The sequence below is a fragment of the Musca autumnalis genome, unplaced genomic scaffold, assembly GCF_047663935.1.
Source record: "Musca autumnalis isolate F117 unplaced genomic scaffold, ASM4766393v1 scaffold_2, whole genome shotgun sequence".
Taxonomy (NCBI): Eukaryota; Metazoa; Arthropoda; class Insecta; order Diptera; family Muscidae; genus Musca; species Musca autumnalis.
Window position 1 is genome coordinate 240,464,967 of NW_027411755.1, and position 14,903 is coordinate 240,479,869.

The 14,903-nt window shown below is 37.4% G+C and overlaps 3 protein-coding genes across 6 annotated transcripts in view; 2 read left to right on the forward strand and 1 right to left on the reverse strand.

Annotated features, from left to right (window-relative positions):
• The window catches only part of Tbp (TATA binding protein), a 76,912-nt gene that overhangs the window by 16,546 nt on the left and 45,463 nt on the right, over nucleotides 1–14,903 (reverse strand). The window lies entirely within an intron of this gene.
• On the forward strand, nucleotides 1,859–5,459 carry Klp68D (kinesin-like protein 68D). Its single transcript, XM_073971125.1, has 3 exons — nucleotides 1,859–2,228; nucleotides 2,361–3,119; nucleotides 3,184–5,459. Exons 2-3 carry the CDS (start codon nucleotides 2,446–2,448, stop codon nucleotides 4,916–4,918), a joined length of 2,409 nt encoding a protein of 802 aa, XP_073827226.1. The 5' UTR covers nucleotides 1,859–2,228; nucleotides 2,361–2,445; the 3' UTR covers nucleotides 4,919–5,459.
• On the forward strand, nucleotides 7,866–8,745 carry Trs23 (trafficking protein particle complex subunit 4-like protein Trs23). The gene is made up of 2 exons (XM_073966370.1): nucleotides 7,866–8,073; nucleotides 8,136–8,745. Exons 1-2 carry the CDS (start codon nucleotides 7,899–7,901, stop codon nucleotides 8,618–8,620), a joined length of 660 nt encoding a protein of 219 aa, XP_073822471.1. The 5' UTR covers nucleotides 7,866–7,898; the 3' UTR covers nucleotides 8,621–8,745.

Here is a 14,903-nt window from a genome sequence, read left to right on the forward strand (position 1 = left end):
TTTTCCCTTTATATTATCGAAGAAAATAGTAAAAATTAGTAGATTCTTGCAGTTGTGGAACAGACCAAATGTGTACCAAGCTTAATGCCATGTTCATACCAGCATTTGAATCACGTCGTTCGTTCTTATAATTACGTACACGAATTAACCCGTTCATACGACATGGTACACAATTCATGATACATATTTTCATAGTTTTGTTTACTGATTTTAAAGAAAGTTTCAGCCAAAAGACGAGTAAAGTTAATTGATATGAACTGAAAAAATATGTATCCTTCTTTCATGGTCTGTTCCAGAACTGCAAGAATCTACTAATTTTTACTATTTTCTTATCGTAGTAAAAATTAGTAGATTCTTGAAGGTTCTGGGACAGAGCATCAGATATCTATTTAAAGCTGGGTACACATTGTCAGTTTTGAATGACAGCTTTGTTGTTGCTTGCTAGTGTGGCCGTTCATGTTTGTCATTCATCATGCAACCGCAAAATATTTTGTGGTTGCTGGACGGTTTGACAGTTATCGATAATTGCGAAATATCGACATTCAAAACTGACATTGTGTACCCAGCTTAATAATAAATTATATTTGGTCTGTTCCAGAACCTGTAGTAAAAATTAGTAGCTTCTTTCTAATTTTTAGTACGATAACAAATTTTCCTTTATGTTATCGGAAAAAAATAGTAAAAATTATTAGATTCTTGCAGTTCTGGAACAGACCAATTATGCTGAGGATGCAATTCATGAAAATTGCGAGATATTGATTATGAATAAATATACAACTCAAAAACATGACCTCGAGCTAGAATTAATTTATGAATTGGCATACAATAACAAAGTGAAAATAAATGGTTAAAAAAACTTGCAAAAAATATGTTTTTTTGTTTTTGAATTATGTCAAATTAGTTGGTAAACATTTGTGTTGTGAAATTCCTATTGTTCCGAATAAAAATTATTGTGTACGTGTGTTGTAAGGATTTTGTAAAACGAAAGCATATAAGGTGCAATCTAAAAAGGCCGTGAGAGAGGGTGTTTAGAGGCAAAGGGTTACCTCTCTCTCCTACAAACTGACAATTGCCGCAAGGAAAATTGCCCAAGATAAGTCCATATTTACACTACCATGTTCCAATCGGGTTTATTAAATCCGGTACATGTAAACCTACTACTAAACGAGATCATTTGTTTGTTATCGATAACATATGCTCTGTTCCAGAACCTGCAAGAAGCTACTACTTTTTACTACGATAACATTTTTCCTTTATGTTATCGAAAAAATAGTAAAAATTCGTAGATTCTTGCAGTACTGGAACAAACCAATAGTTGCTCTGTTCCAGAACCTGCAAGAAGCTACTATTTTTTACTACGATAACATTTTTTCCTTTATGTTATCGGAAGAGATAGTAAAAATTAGTAGATTCTTGCTGTTCTGGAACAGACCATTTTCTAGCAACAATTGGTCTGTTCCAGTACTGCAAGAATCTACTAATTTTTACTATTTTATTCGATAACATAAAGGAAAAAATGTTATCGTAGTAAAAAGTAGTAGCTTCTTGCAGGTTCTGGAACAGAGCAAATATTTTGGAGTGTAGCTAAGTCCATATTTGTATTCGGAAGTTTTCCTGGCGGTGATTGTCAGTTTGTCGGTGAGAGAGGGTGTTGAGAGGCAAAGAGTTACCATATGCCTCACCTCTCTCTCACTCAAACAATTGCCGCAAGGAAAATTGCCGAATATAAGTCTGTATTTACATTACCATGTTCCAGTCGGTTTATTAAATCCGGTTATATGTAAACCTACTACTAAACGAGAACATTTGTTTGTTATCGATAACATAGTGATAACATTTTAACGCCGTTACTTGTTTTGCATAATGGTCGGCATGGCTTTGGACTAGTTTGACTCATAACTCGTCACTATTGTGAATGATTGACAGAAAAATAATAAGCTCGTAATAACAAATACACATCGAAAAAGAAAGTTTATAATAATAAAAAAGATTTTATGGAAAATCAACCAATAATATGTTCTAATCTTCTTTAAAAGTGTGGTGTTTGTGTTTCTAAATCATTTATTGGACTTTTCACATTCAATATAGACTTATTAAGACGAGAAAAAAAATAGAAAAAGTTTGTGGAGTTGGCGGTGTGGTGGTGGACAGGTGGTGTTTCTTTTGTGTTATTTTTCTCAAAACAATTCTTTGAGAAAAATACACAATAATTGCAATTAAAAACACAGGTAACTTAAATGAGTCTTCAAGTTGTGATTGGCAAAGTAGTTCTAGCACTTGAAACCTATAGATGATTTCTCTAAATCTTTTTCGAGGGGCTTTATTGATTTTTCTCTATTTCTTTTATTTCCCCCTCTTAGCTGTCAATTGTCTTGTTTGCCTTGGTAACGTCGCTGTGCGTGTTGGTGGTGGTTGTGAAATATTACCAAAAAGAAAACACCAAACATGAGTGCTAGAGCACGGAGACCTGGCACGGGTGGCAGTAATGGTGGCCAAACCTTAAATGAATGTGTACAGGTGGTGGTGCGATGTCGTCCCATGAGTAATAAGGAACGTTCTGAGGGCTATGATGAGGTCATCAGTGTTTATCCTAAACGTGGCGTCATTGAAATCTCCAATCAAACGGAAACACAAAAAGAACAACGTAAGGTATTCACCTATGATGCTGTCTATGACCCTGGTGCCTCTCAGACCACTGTCTACAATGAAGTGGTCTTTCCATTGGTAAGCTCGGTATTGGAGGGCTACAATGGTTGTATTTTTGCCTATGGTCAAACGGGTACTGGTAAGACATTTACCATGGAGGGCATACGGGGAAATGATGAATTGGTTGGCATAATACCCAGGAGTTTTGAACAAATCTGGCTGCACATCAATCGTACGGAGAATTTTCAATTTCTTGTTGATGTTTCCTATTTGGAAATTTACATGGAGGAGTTGAGAGATCTTCTTAAGCCCAATTCCAAGAATTTAGAGGTGCGTGAAAGTAGTTCCGGTGTCTATGTACCCAATTTGCATTCGGTGACATGTAAAAGTGTTGAGGATATGATGAATGTCATGAAAGTGGGTAACAAAAATCGTACCGTGGGATTTACCAATATGAATGAACACAGTTCCAGGTAGGTTACAAGGTACAATTCCCATAAGTCCAATAAACAAATGTGTAATAATTGTTCCTTACAGATCTCATTCCATATTTATGATTAAAATTGAAATGTGTGACATTGAGACGAATACCATTAAGGTGGGTAAACTCAACTTGATTGATTTGGCTGGCAGTGAACGTCAAAGTAAAACTGGTGCCTCGGCTGAGAGACTAAAGGAAGCAAGCAAAATCAATTTGGCCTTGTCCTCCTTGGGCAATGTTATCTCTGCTTTAGCTGAAAACTCACCTCATGTTCCCTATCGTGACTCCAAATTGACACGACTCTTGCAAGATTCCTTGGGTGGTAATTCCAAAACAATTATGATTGCCAATGTTGGCCCCTCTGCCTATAATTACAATGAAACCCTTACCACTCTGCGTTACGCCTCAAGGGCCAAGGCCATTCAAAATCAACCCATAAAGAATGAAGATCCTCAAGATGCTAAACTGAAGGAGTATCAAGAAGAAATTGAGCGCCTCAAGCGTTTAATAGGTTCCAAACAACAGCATGTAAAGGTGGAGAAACCCATTAAAAAGGTGGTGGTCAAAAAACCCAAAGAAAGAAAGGAAAAACAACACAAAGAAATGTCCGAAAGTATACAGACAGTGGGTGCCATCAATGACAATTCACTTGATGTACAACCAGAGGCCGAAGAAGAAGAGTCCGATAAAGAAAACGAAGTCGAAGAAGAGGTGGCAAAAACCAATGAACAGTTGGAAAGTGAACGTTTGGAAACGGCAAAATTGGCAGCTAAACTAAAAGAACTGGAATCTCAAATGGTAAGGGGTGGTAAAAACCTCTTGGACACCTACAGTGAAAGACAAATTGAATTGGAAAAGAAATTGGTTGAAATTGCTGAACGCAAGAAACGGGAGATTGAAATGCAACAAAAGTTGGAGTTGCAGGAAGAAACCACTTTGGAAATACGTGAAACCGTCACCTCCTTAGAACAGGAAGTGGAGCTAAAGAAACGCAAACTTTCCAAATGCTATGCCAAGTTCTTGGCATTGCAACAGGAATTAAATGACTGTAAATTTGAACACAATCAGGACTTGAGGGAACTGGAAATGGCCCAAAATGAATTGGTGAAGGAGTTAAAACGTCAGCTATTGATCATTGATAACTTTGTGCCGGTGGAGGTTAAGCAGAGATTATACACCCAGGCCAAATATGATGAGGAACAAGAGGAGTGGAAATTCTCTGCCTTGCCCGTAGGAAATGATGGCACGTACAATACCAAACGTCCCGTCTCTCATCCCCAAAGACGACGACCCATATCGGAATATGCCCTACTTGAGGCTAAATCGAATACAAGCGAAGCTGGCTTACGCTTTAAAAGTGAAAATATTGTATCCTATGAACTGGAAATGCCTTGTCGCACTACTCAGGAATATAAAACACCAAAAATCTCAGCCTCTCTGCAGGCTGTACTGGCCCAGGCAATGCAGACGGGTGATGACATTGATATCGTGGAGAATCACACCAATTCCATACGCAGTCGTTTGGAAAGTATTATTAATGCCAGTGCTAATGCTGCAGCTGCAGCGGCGGCTGCTGCTAATGCAGCCAGCAACACAAATGGCCATGGACCCACAACTAATGGTGTTGGACCCACCGCCAATGGTGGTAGTCGCATAAAATCTAGTCGCATTGCATCAGGTATACCGCCGGCCATGGACTCGAATCGTAGACCACCAACTGGTCGTCCTGCAACCACAGCCAAGAAGCCTGTCTCAGCTTATCCCAAAGCTCGAGGTCTAGTCACAAAATGAACTCCGGCCACAACAACACAACAGATAAAGAAATGACCAAAAAATATAAAATGGAAGTAGAAGTTTAAAAGAAAAAAATAATTATTTATCTTCATCATCATGTGTTTGAAAATGTCTTTATATGGTTCGAAAACATCCACACACATTCACACTCACCTTACCCATATACGTCTCATTCATCTACTTAATATTTTCCAACTGGATGATGCTGCTGATGATGATGATGACGACGACGAAGACAACTTCTCTCTCTCTCTATCTCTTAGTGCAATATGTTCATAACAAAGAAAATTAATAATGTTCGTACGTAATATTGAATCGCTTTTAGCTTAATTTATGTGTATGTTTGTTTATAATTTTTTCTACATTATTATTATGTATTTTGTATTATTGTGAACTGCATTTCTTTATTTATAAGTTAAAAAATAGTTATTTTTTATTTGTTTTTCTTTTTATGTTTTGTATTATTAATTTTAGCATTTTTATTTTTTGCACAAAACTTTTTTTGACAAAAATAAAGAAAGACACTCAAGACAAAAAAGAGAAGTGTTTTTCTCTTACAAATCTGGGAGCACGTTGAGTTTAATCGCCAAAATCGGAAAGTGATGAAATTTGTCTCCGCAGGTAGGTCTTGGCCTCCTTGATAACGATAATATATAATTTTTATGGGGAAGACCATACTTTACAAAATATGGGCCCCATCTGTTTGCCTTGGTAACGTTGCGCTGCGCGTTCGTGGCGGTGATTGTGAAATATTATCAAAAAGAAAATACCAAATATGAGTGCTAGAGCACGAAGACCTGCAACGGGTGGCAGTAATGGTGGCAAAACATTATTTGAATGTGTACAGGTGGTGGTACGATGTCGTCCCATGAGTAATAAGGAACGTTCTGAGGGCTATGATGAGATCATCAAACGGAAACACAAAAAGAATAACGTAAGGTATTCACCTATGATGCAGTCTATGACCCTGATGCCTCTTAGACCACTGTCTACAATGCCCCGAGTCCACTCCTTCCGGTACATCCCCCACAAAGTTCAAAATTGTCACTAAAATTGTGCGCACGACAACTTCCGGATTATTTGTTTCTTAAAAACATAGAATATAGACTATATCGGACCATTCCTTCTGGTTCCTCCCACAAAAAAATTAAAAAATTTTAAGGTTTTCTTTAGTATACCGACGATCTTTTAAGGTCTTCTCTAGTAGACAGAAGACCTTTTAAGGTGCTCTCTAAGGGCTGTTCTATGGCAGATCGAAGACCTTTTGATTTCTTCTTTAACAGGCCGAAGACCTATTAAGGTCTTCTCTAGTAGAACGAAGACCATTAAAGGTCGAAAACGTTTAAGGACTTCTATAGTAGACCGAAGACCTTCTCTAGTAGACCGAATACCTTTTAAGGTCTTCTATAGTATACTTAAGGCCTTCTCTAGTAAACCGAAGACCTTTTAAGGTCTTCTATAGTATACTTAAGGCCTTCTCTAGTAAACCGAAGACCTTTTAAGGTCTTCTCTAGTATACCGACGATATTTTAAGCTCTTCTACAGTAGACCAAAGACCTTTTAAGGTCTTCTATGGTAGACCGAAGATTTTTAAGGCCTTCTCTAGTAGACAGAAGACCTTTTAAGGTCTTTTCTAGTATAACGAAGACCTTTTAAAGACTTCCATAGTAGACCGAAGACGTTTTTAGGACTTCTATAGTAGATCGAAGACCTTTTATAAAGTTTTCTCTAGTAGACAAAAGACATTTTAAGGTCTAATTTAGTAGACCAACGAGCTTTTAAGGCCTTCTATAGTAGGCAGAAGACCTTTAAAGGTCTTCTCTAGTATAACAAAGACCTTTTTAAGGTCTTATCTAGTATGGCGAAGACCTTTGAAGGACTTCTATAGTAGGCCGAAGACCTTTAAGGCCTTCTTTTGTATACTGAAGGCCTTTTAAGGACTTCTATAGTAGACCGAAAACCTTTTTAAAGTCTTCTATAGTAGACCGAAGACCTTTTTGTTGTTGTTGTAGCAGCATGAAACCTACGTAGAAGCATAGGTTTGATGCTGGGTTGGCAGCCGCTGCCCAAAACTCTATGGTTGCGGGTCAATCCGGTACGTTAGAACCCGCTGCCGTGGGATTGTACCTTTTTAGGTCTTCTTTATAAACAGAAGACCGTTTTTAGGAATTTTTCTATAGTTCGACGAGGATCATTTTAAAATTTTTACCGCAAATTACTTTTAATATCTACTATAGTAGACCGAAGACCTTTTAAGGCCTTCTCTAGTGTTTCACTGACCTTTAGCCGAAATATACATCAAATATAAATTTTGAAAAAACACTAATGGAGTTAAAACTTTTGCAGAAGATCCCTTGGAACTGTGCTCTTACTTATGTGGAAGCCCTCTTGGAAAGGCTTCTATGAAATGCCCTTTGAAAGATCGTCTATCCAGGACATTTTTAAAGATTATCTACATAACTCAGGAACCTTAAAAGAGACGATAACCTGATCCCATATCTATTTGTAGAAGATTTCTTGCAACACATGTATATCTATAGATGGCACATTGATAAGGATTTTTATTTGCAGAAGGCTACTAGAAAGGGACTTTTTTAAAGGATATAAATCTTCTTTGTACAGAAGGTATGCAAATCAATAATAAATGAAATGAAATCTAAGTCTGACTAATTCCCCAATATATAGGTTATAAACGATTGCCTCGGCATATTTTTTATCTGCAAATCCAAAAATTGTTTGTTTTTCCAAAGTTGAACAACAACGATTTTATTTCACTTCAAAAGATTTAAAAAATAGTTAAGTCCAAACGTATGAACACAGAGTGAGTTCAATTATCTCATAGTTAAGTGACACTACATAACGTTCTCAATAATCGTACGACAATACTCTCTCACCAAATGTGGCAACTCTGCATTAACTCAAACAGCTGTTTTTATCAGCAAAACAATTTTACACAAAAACAGCACACAAATCGAAAATGATTATTTACGGGGTGTATATTGTTAGTAAATCTGGTGGTCTTATATTCAATTTGGACAACAATGTACCCAGAATCGAATATGAGAAAACATTCACATATCCGCTAGATCTAATGCTGGACTATAATCCCAAGAAAGTTACTGTGGCATTCAATAGGAAGGATGGTATTAATGGTAAGGAGTTGAAGATTCACTCACAATATGAAACCTAAGTAAAAAACATTTTTATCTTCCAGTTGGTCACGTTCTCGTTGCGATAAATGGCACCCAGGTAAACGGTGCCACTCTGGAAGATGGCCGTGATGTAAAAGAAGTTTTGGAAAACGCGGAAAATTATCCGCTAAACTTGAAATTTAGTCGTCCAAAAATGACCACAAATGAAAAAATCTTTTTGGCCAGTATGTTTTACCCACTATTCGCCATAGCAAGTCAGTTAAGTCCTGAACCAAAAAGTTCTGGTATTGAAACATTGGAAACCGACACGTTTACATTGCATTGTTTTCAAACACTGACTGGTGTTAAATTTATTGTTATAAGTGAGACAGGTTTAAGCGGTATGGATATTTTGTTGCGAAAAATCTATGAATTATATTCAGATTATGCTCTCAAGAATCCTTTCTATTCACTTGAAATGCCAATACGCTGTGAATTGTTTGATAATAAGTTACAGGCGCTATTAGATTTAGTAGAGAAAACGGGGACGTTGAATTTGGACAAATAAATTAATACTGGGTGAAGTATGTATTTGTAATGTGTTCCCTTAAATGATATTTTTATGTATTTTTTAAATATTTTCGTATTTATTTCATTCCAAATAAACAAATAAACCTGTTTAACTAGATAAAATGAAACACTTTTGGCCATGAGGAACGCCTGTGGAAGGGGTGAGGAAGAAATGGTGCTTTGCATAAAGGGAATATTCTACAAAACATTTACACATTCGCCACTTCTTCTATGTACAAAAGACTTTATAGACAAATCCTTAGGACTTTCATATATTCCTGAAAAGAACGTCCATCTATATCCCTTGAAGAGGCTTATATCTATTCAAGATTGCTTGATAGACTTCTTTGGACGCATCCTTTCTTTTAGAAAGGGTCTATAGAAGCACCCTTTCTTTTAGAAAGGGTCTATAGAAGCACCCTTTCTTTTAGAAAGGGTCTATAGAAGCACCCTTTCTTTTAGAAAGGGTCTATAGAAGCACCCTTTCTTTTAGAAAGGGTCTATAGAAGCACCCTTTCTTTTAGAAAGGGTCTATAGAAGCACCCTTTCTTTTAGAAAGGGTCTATAGAAGCACCCTTTCTTTTAGAAAGGGTCTATAGAAGCACCCTTTCTTTTAGAAAGGGTCTATAGAAGCACCCTTTCTTTTAGAAAGGGTCTATAGAAGCACCCTTTCTTTTAGAAAGGGTCTATAGAAGCACCCTTTCTTTTAGAAAGGGTCTATAGAAGCACCCTTTCTTTTAGAAAGGGTCTATAGAAGCACCCTTTCTTTTAGAAAGGGTCTATAGAAGCACCCTTTCTTTTAGAAAGGGTCTATAGAAGCACCCTTTCTTTTAGAAAGGGTCTATAGAAGCACCCTTTCTTTTAGAAAGGGTCTATAGAAGCACCCTTTCTTTTAGAAAGGGTCTATAGAAGCACCCTTTCTTTTAGAAAGGGTCTATAGAAGCACCCTTTCTTTTAGAAAGGGTCTATAGAAGCACCCTTTCTTTTAGAAAGGGTCTATAGAAGCACCCTTTCTTTTAGAAAGGGTCTATAGAAGCACCCTTTCTTTTAGAAAGGGTCTATAGAAGCACCCTTTCTTTTAGAAAGGGTCTATAGAAGCACCCTTTCTTTTAGAAAGGGTCTATAGAAGCACCCTTTCTTTTAGAAAGGGTCTATAGAAGCACCCTTTCTTTTAGAAAGGGTCTATAGAAGCACCCTTTCTTTTAGAAAGGGTCTATAGAAGCACCCTTTCTTTTAGAAAGGGTCTATAGAAGCACCCTTTCTTTTAGAAAGGGTCTATAGAAGCACCCTTTCTTTTAGAAAGGGTCTATAGAAGCACCCTTTCTTTTAGAAAGGGTCTATAGAAGCACCCTTTCTTTTAGAAAGGGTCTATAGAAGCACCCTTTCTTTTAGAAAGGGTCTATAGAAGCACCCTTTCTTTTAGAAAGGGTCTATAGAAGCACCCTTTCTTTTAGAAAGGGTCTATAGAAGCACCCTTTCTTTTAGAAAGGGTCTATAGAAGCACCCTTTCTTTTAGAAAGGGTCTATAGAAGCACCCTTTCTTTTAGAAAGGGTCTATAGAAGCACCCTTTCTTTTAGAAAGGGTCTATAGAAGCACCCTTTCTTTTCGAAAGGGTCTATAGAAACACCCTTTCTTTTAGAAAGGGTCTATAGAAGCACCCTTTCTTTTAGAAAGGGTCTATAGAAGCACCCTTTCTTTTAGAAAGGGTCTATAGAAGCACCCTTTCTTTTAGAAAGGGTCTATAGAAGCACCCTTTCTTTTAGAAAGGGTCTATAGAAGCACCCTTTCTTTTAGAAAAGGCCTATAGAAGCACCCTTTCTTTTAGAAAAGGCCTATAGAAGCACCCTTTCTTTTAGAAAGGGCCTATAGAAGCACCCTTTCTTTTAGAAAGGGTCTATAGAAGCACCCTTTCTTTTAGAAAGGGTCTATAGAAGCACCCTTTCTTTTAGAAAGGGTCTATAGAAGCACCCTTTCTTTTAGAAAGGGTCTATAGAAGCACCCTTTCTTTTAGAAAGGGTCTATAGAAGCGCCCTTTCTTTTAGAAAGGGTCTATAGAAGCACCCTTTCTTTTAGAAAGGGTCTATAGAAGCACCCTTTCTTTTAGAAAGGGTCTATAGAAGCACCCTTTCTTTTAGAAAGGGTCTATAGAAGCACCCTTTCTTTTAGAAAGGGTCTATAGAAGCACCCTTTCTTTTAGAAAGGGTCTATAGAAGCACCCTTTCTTTTAGAAAGGGTCTATAGAAGCACCCTTTCTTTTAGAAAGGGTCTATAGAAGCACCCTTTCTTTTAGAAAGGGTCTATAGAAGCACCCTTTCTTTTAGAAAGGGTCTATAGAAGCACCCTTTCTTTTAGAAAGGGTCTATAGAAGCACCCTTTCTTTTAGAAAGGGTCTATAGAAGCACCCTTTCTTTTAGAAAGGGTCTATAGAAGCACCCTTTCTTTTAGAAAGGGTCTATAGAAGCACCCTTTCTTTTAGAAAGGGTCTATAGAAGCACCCTTTCTTTTAGAAAGGGTCTATAGAAGCACCCTTTCTTTTAGAAAGGGTCTATAGAAGCACCCTTTCTTTGAGAAAGGGTCTATAAAAGCACCCTTTCTTTGAGAAAGGGTCTATAGAAGCACCCTTTCTTTGAGAAAGGGTCTATAAAAGCACCCTTTCTTTGAGAAAGGGTCTATAAAAGCACCCTTTCTTTGAGAAAGGGTCTATAGAAGCACCCTTTCTTTGAGAAAGGGTCTATAGAAGCACCCTTTCTTTGAGAAAGGGTCTATAGAAGCACCCTTTCTTTGAGAAAGGGTCTATAAAAGCACCCTTTCTTTGGGAAAGGGTCTATAGAAGCACCCTTTCTTTTAGAAAGGGTCTATAGAAGCACCCTTTCTTTTAGAAAGGGTCTATAGAAGCACCCTTTCTTTTAGAAAGGGTCTATAGAAGCACCCTTTCTTTTAGAAAGGGTCTATAGAAGCACCCTTTCTTTTAGAAAGGGTCTATAGAAGCACCCTTTCTTTTAGAAAGGGTCTATAGAAGCACCCTTTCTTTTAGAAAGGGCCTATAGAAGCACCCTTTCTTTTAGAAAGGGCCTACAGAAGCACCCTTTCTTTTAGAAAGGGCCTACAGAAGCACCCTTTCTTTTAGAAAGGGCCTACAGAAGCACCCTTTCTTTTAGAAAGGGTCTATAGAAGCACCCTTTCTTTTAGAAAGGGTCTATAGAAGCACCCTTTCTTTTAGAAAGGGTCTATAGAAGCACCCTTTCTTTTAGAAAGGGTCTATAGAAGCACCCTTTCTTTTAGAAAGGGTCTATAGAAGCACCCTTTCTTTTAGAAAGGGTCTATAGAAGCACCCTTTCTTTTAGAAAGGGTCTATAGAAGCACCCTTTCTTTTAGAAAGGGTCTATAGAAGCACCCTTTCTTTTAGAAAGGGTCTATAGAAGCACCCTTTCTTTTAGAAAGGGTCTATAGAAGCACCCTTTCTTTTAGAAAGGGTCTATAGAAGCACCCTTTCTTTTAGAAAGGGTCTATAGAAGCACCCTTTCTTTGAGAAAGGGTCTATAAAAGCACCCTTTCTTTGAGAAAGGGTCTATAGAAGCACCCTTTCTTTGAGAAAGGGTCTATAAAAGCACCCTTTCTTTGAGAAAGGGTCTATAGAAGCACCCTTTCTTTTAGAAAGGGTCTATAGAAGCACCCTTTCTTTTAGAAAGGGTCTATAGAAGCACCCTTTCTTTTAGAAAGGGTCTATAGAAGCACCCTTTCTTTTAGAAAGGGTCTATAGAAGCACCCTTTCTTTTAGAAAGGGTCTATAGAAGCACCCTTTCTTTTAGAAAGGGTCTATAGAAGCACCCTTTCTTTTAGAAAGGGTCTATAGAAGCACCCTTTCTTTAAGAGAGGGTATATAGAAGCACCCTTTCTTTTAGAAAGGGTCTATAGAAGCACCCTTTCTTTTAGAAAGGGTCTATAGAAGCACCCTTTCTTTTAGAAAGGGTCTATAGAAGCACCCTTTCTTTTAGAAAGGGTCTATAGAAGCACCCTTTCTTTTAGAAAGGGTCTATAGAAGCACCCTTTCTTTTAGAAAGGATCTATAAAAGCACCCTTTCTTTTAGAAAGGATCTATAGAAGCACCCTTTCTTTTAGAAAGGATCTATAGAAGCACCCTTTCTTTTAGAAAGGATCTGTAGAAGCACCCTTTCTTTTAGAAAGGATCTATAGAAGCACCCTTTCTTTTAGAAAGGATCTATAGAAGCACCCTTTCTTTTAGAAAGGATCTATAGAAGCACCCTTTCTTTTAGAAAGGATCTATAGAAGCACCCTTTCTTTTAGAAAGGATCTATAGAAGCACCCTTTCTTTTAGAAAGGATCTATAGAAGCACCCTTTCTTTTAGAAAGGATCTATAGAAGCACCCTTTCTTTTAGAAAGGATCTATAGAAGCACCCTTTCTTTTAGAAAGGATCTATAGAAGCACCCTTTCTTTTAGAAAGGATCTATAGAAGCACCCTTTCTTTTAGAAAGCGTCTATAAAAGCACCCTTTCTTTTAGAAAGGGTCTATAGAAGCGCCCTTTCTTTTAGAAAGGGTCTTTAAAAGCACCCTTTCTTTTAGAAAGGGTCTTTAAAAGCACCCTTTCTTTTAGAAAGGGTCTATAGAAGCACCCTTTCTTTTAGAAAGGGTCTATAGAAGCACCCTTTCTTTTAGAAAGGGTATATAGAAGCACCCTTTCTTTTAGAAAGGGTCTATAGAAGCACCCTTTCTTTTAGAAAGGGTCTATAGAAGCACCCTTTCTTTTAGAAAGGGTATATAGAAGCACCCTTTCTTTTAGAAAGGGTATATAGAAGCACCCTTTCTTTTAGAAAGGGTCTATAGAAGCACCCTTTCTTTTAGAAAGGGTCTATAGAAGCACCCTTTCTTTTAGAAAGGGTCTATAGAAGCACCCTTTCTTTTAGAAAGGGTCTATAGAAGCACCCTTTCTTTTAGAAAGGGTCTATAGAAGCACCCTTTCTTTTAGAAAGGGTCTATAGAAGCACCCTTTCTTTTAGAAAGGGTCTATAGAAGCACCCTTTCTTTTAGAAAGGGTCTATAGAAGCACCCTTTCTTTTAGAAAGGGTCTATAGAAGCACCCTTTCTTTTAGAAAGGGTCTATAGAAGCACCCTTTCTTTAAAAAGGGTCTATAGAAGCACCCTTTCTTTTAGAAAGGGTCTATAGAAGCACCCTTTCTTTTAGAAAGGGTCTATAGAAGCACCCTTTCTTTTAGAAAGGGTCTATAGAAGCACCCTTTCTTTTAGAAAGGGTCTATAGAAGCACCCTTTCTTTTAGAAAGGGTCTATAGAAGCACCCTTTCTTTTAGAAAGGGTCTATAGAAGCACCCTTTCTTTTAGAAAGGGTCTATAGAAGCACCCTTTCTTTTAGAAAGGGTCTATAGAAGCACCCTTTCTTTTAGAAAGGGTCTATAGAAGCACCCTTTCTTTTAGAAAGGGTCTATAGAAGCACCCTTTCTTTTAGAAAGGGTCTATAGAAGCACCTTTTCTTTTAGAAAGGGTCTATAGAAGCACCCTTTCTTTTAGAAAGGGTCTATAGAAGCACCCTTTCTTTTAGAAAGGGTCTATAGAAGCACCCTTTCTTTTAGAAAGGGTCTATAGAAGCACCCTTTCTTTTAGAAAGGGTCTATAGAAGCACCCTTTCTTTTAGAAAGGGTCTATAGAAGCACCCTTTCTTTTAGAAAGGGTCTATAGAAGCACCCTTTCTTTTAGAAAGGGTCTATAGAAGCACCCTTTCTTTTAGAAAGGGTCTATAGAAGCACCCTTTCTTTTAGAAAGGGTCTATAGAAGCACCCTTTCTTTTAGAAAGGGTCTATAGAAGCACCCTTTCTTTTAGAAAGGATCTATAGAAGCACCCTTTCTTTCTTGAGGGATCTATAGAAGCACCCTTTCTTTCAGGAAGGATCTATAGAAGCAACTTTTTTTTAAGAAAGTGTCTATAGAACCCCCCTTTCTTTCAGAAAAGGTCTATAAAAGCACCGTGTCATGAAAAGCTCCCTTTCTTTCTGAAAGGGTCTACAAAAGTATATTTTCAGAAAAGATCTATAAAATCATCGCTGGATTACTCAGAAAATGAGGTCTATATTAAGCTGAGAAGTTTTTTTTATTAGCGTTAATGAATTCCCAAAGTTGAACAACGGTTTTATTTTATTTCAAAGGCTTTAAAAAGTACTAGAGTCCCTAAAAGTAACACATTTCTATGTGGCATTACATTACGTTCTCACTAATCGCACAACAATACTCTCTCGCCAATGTGGCAACT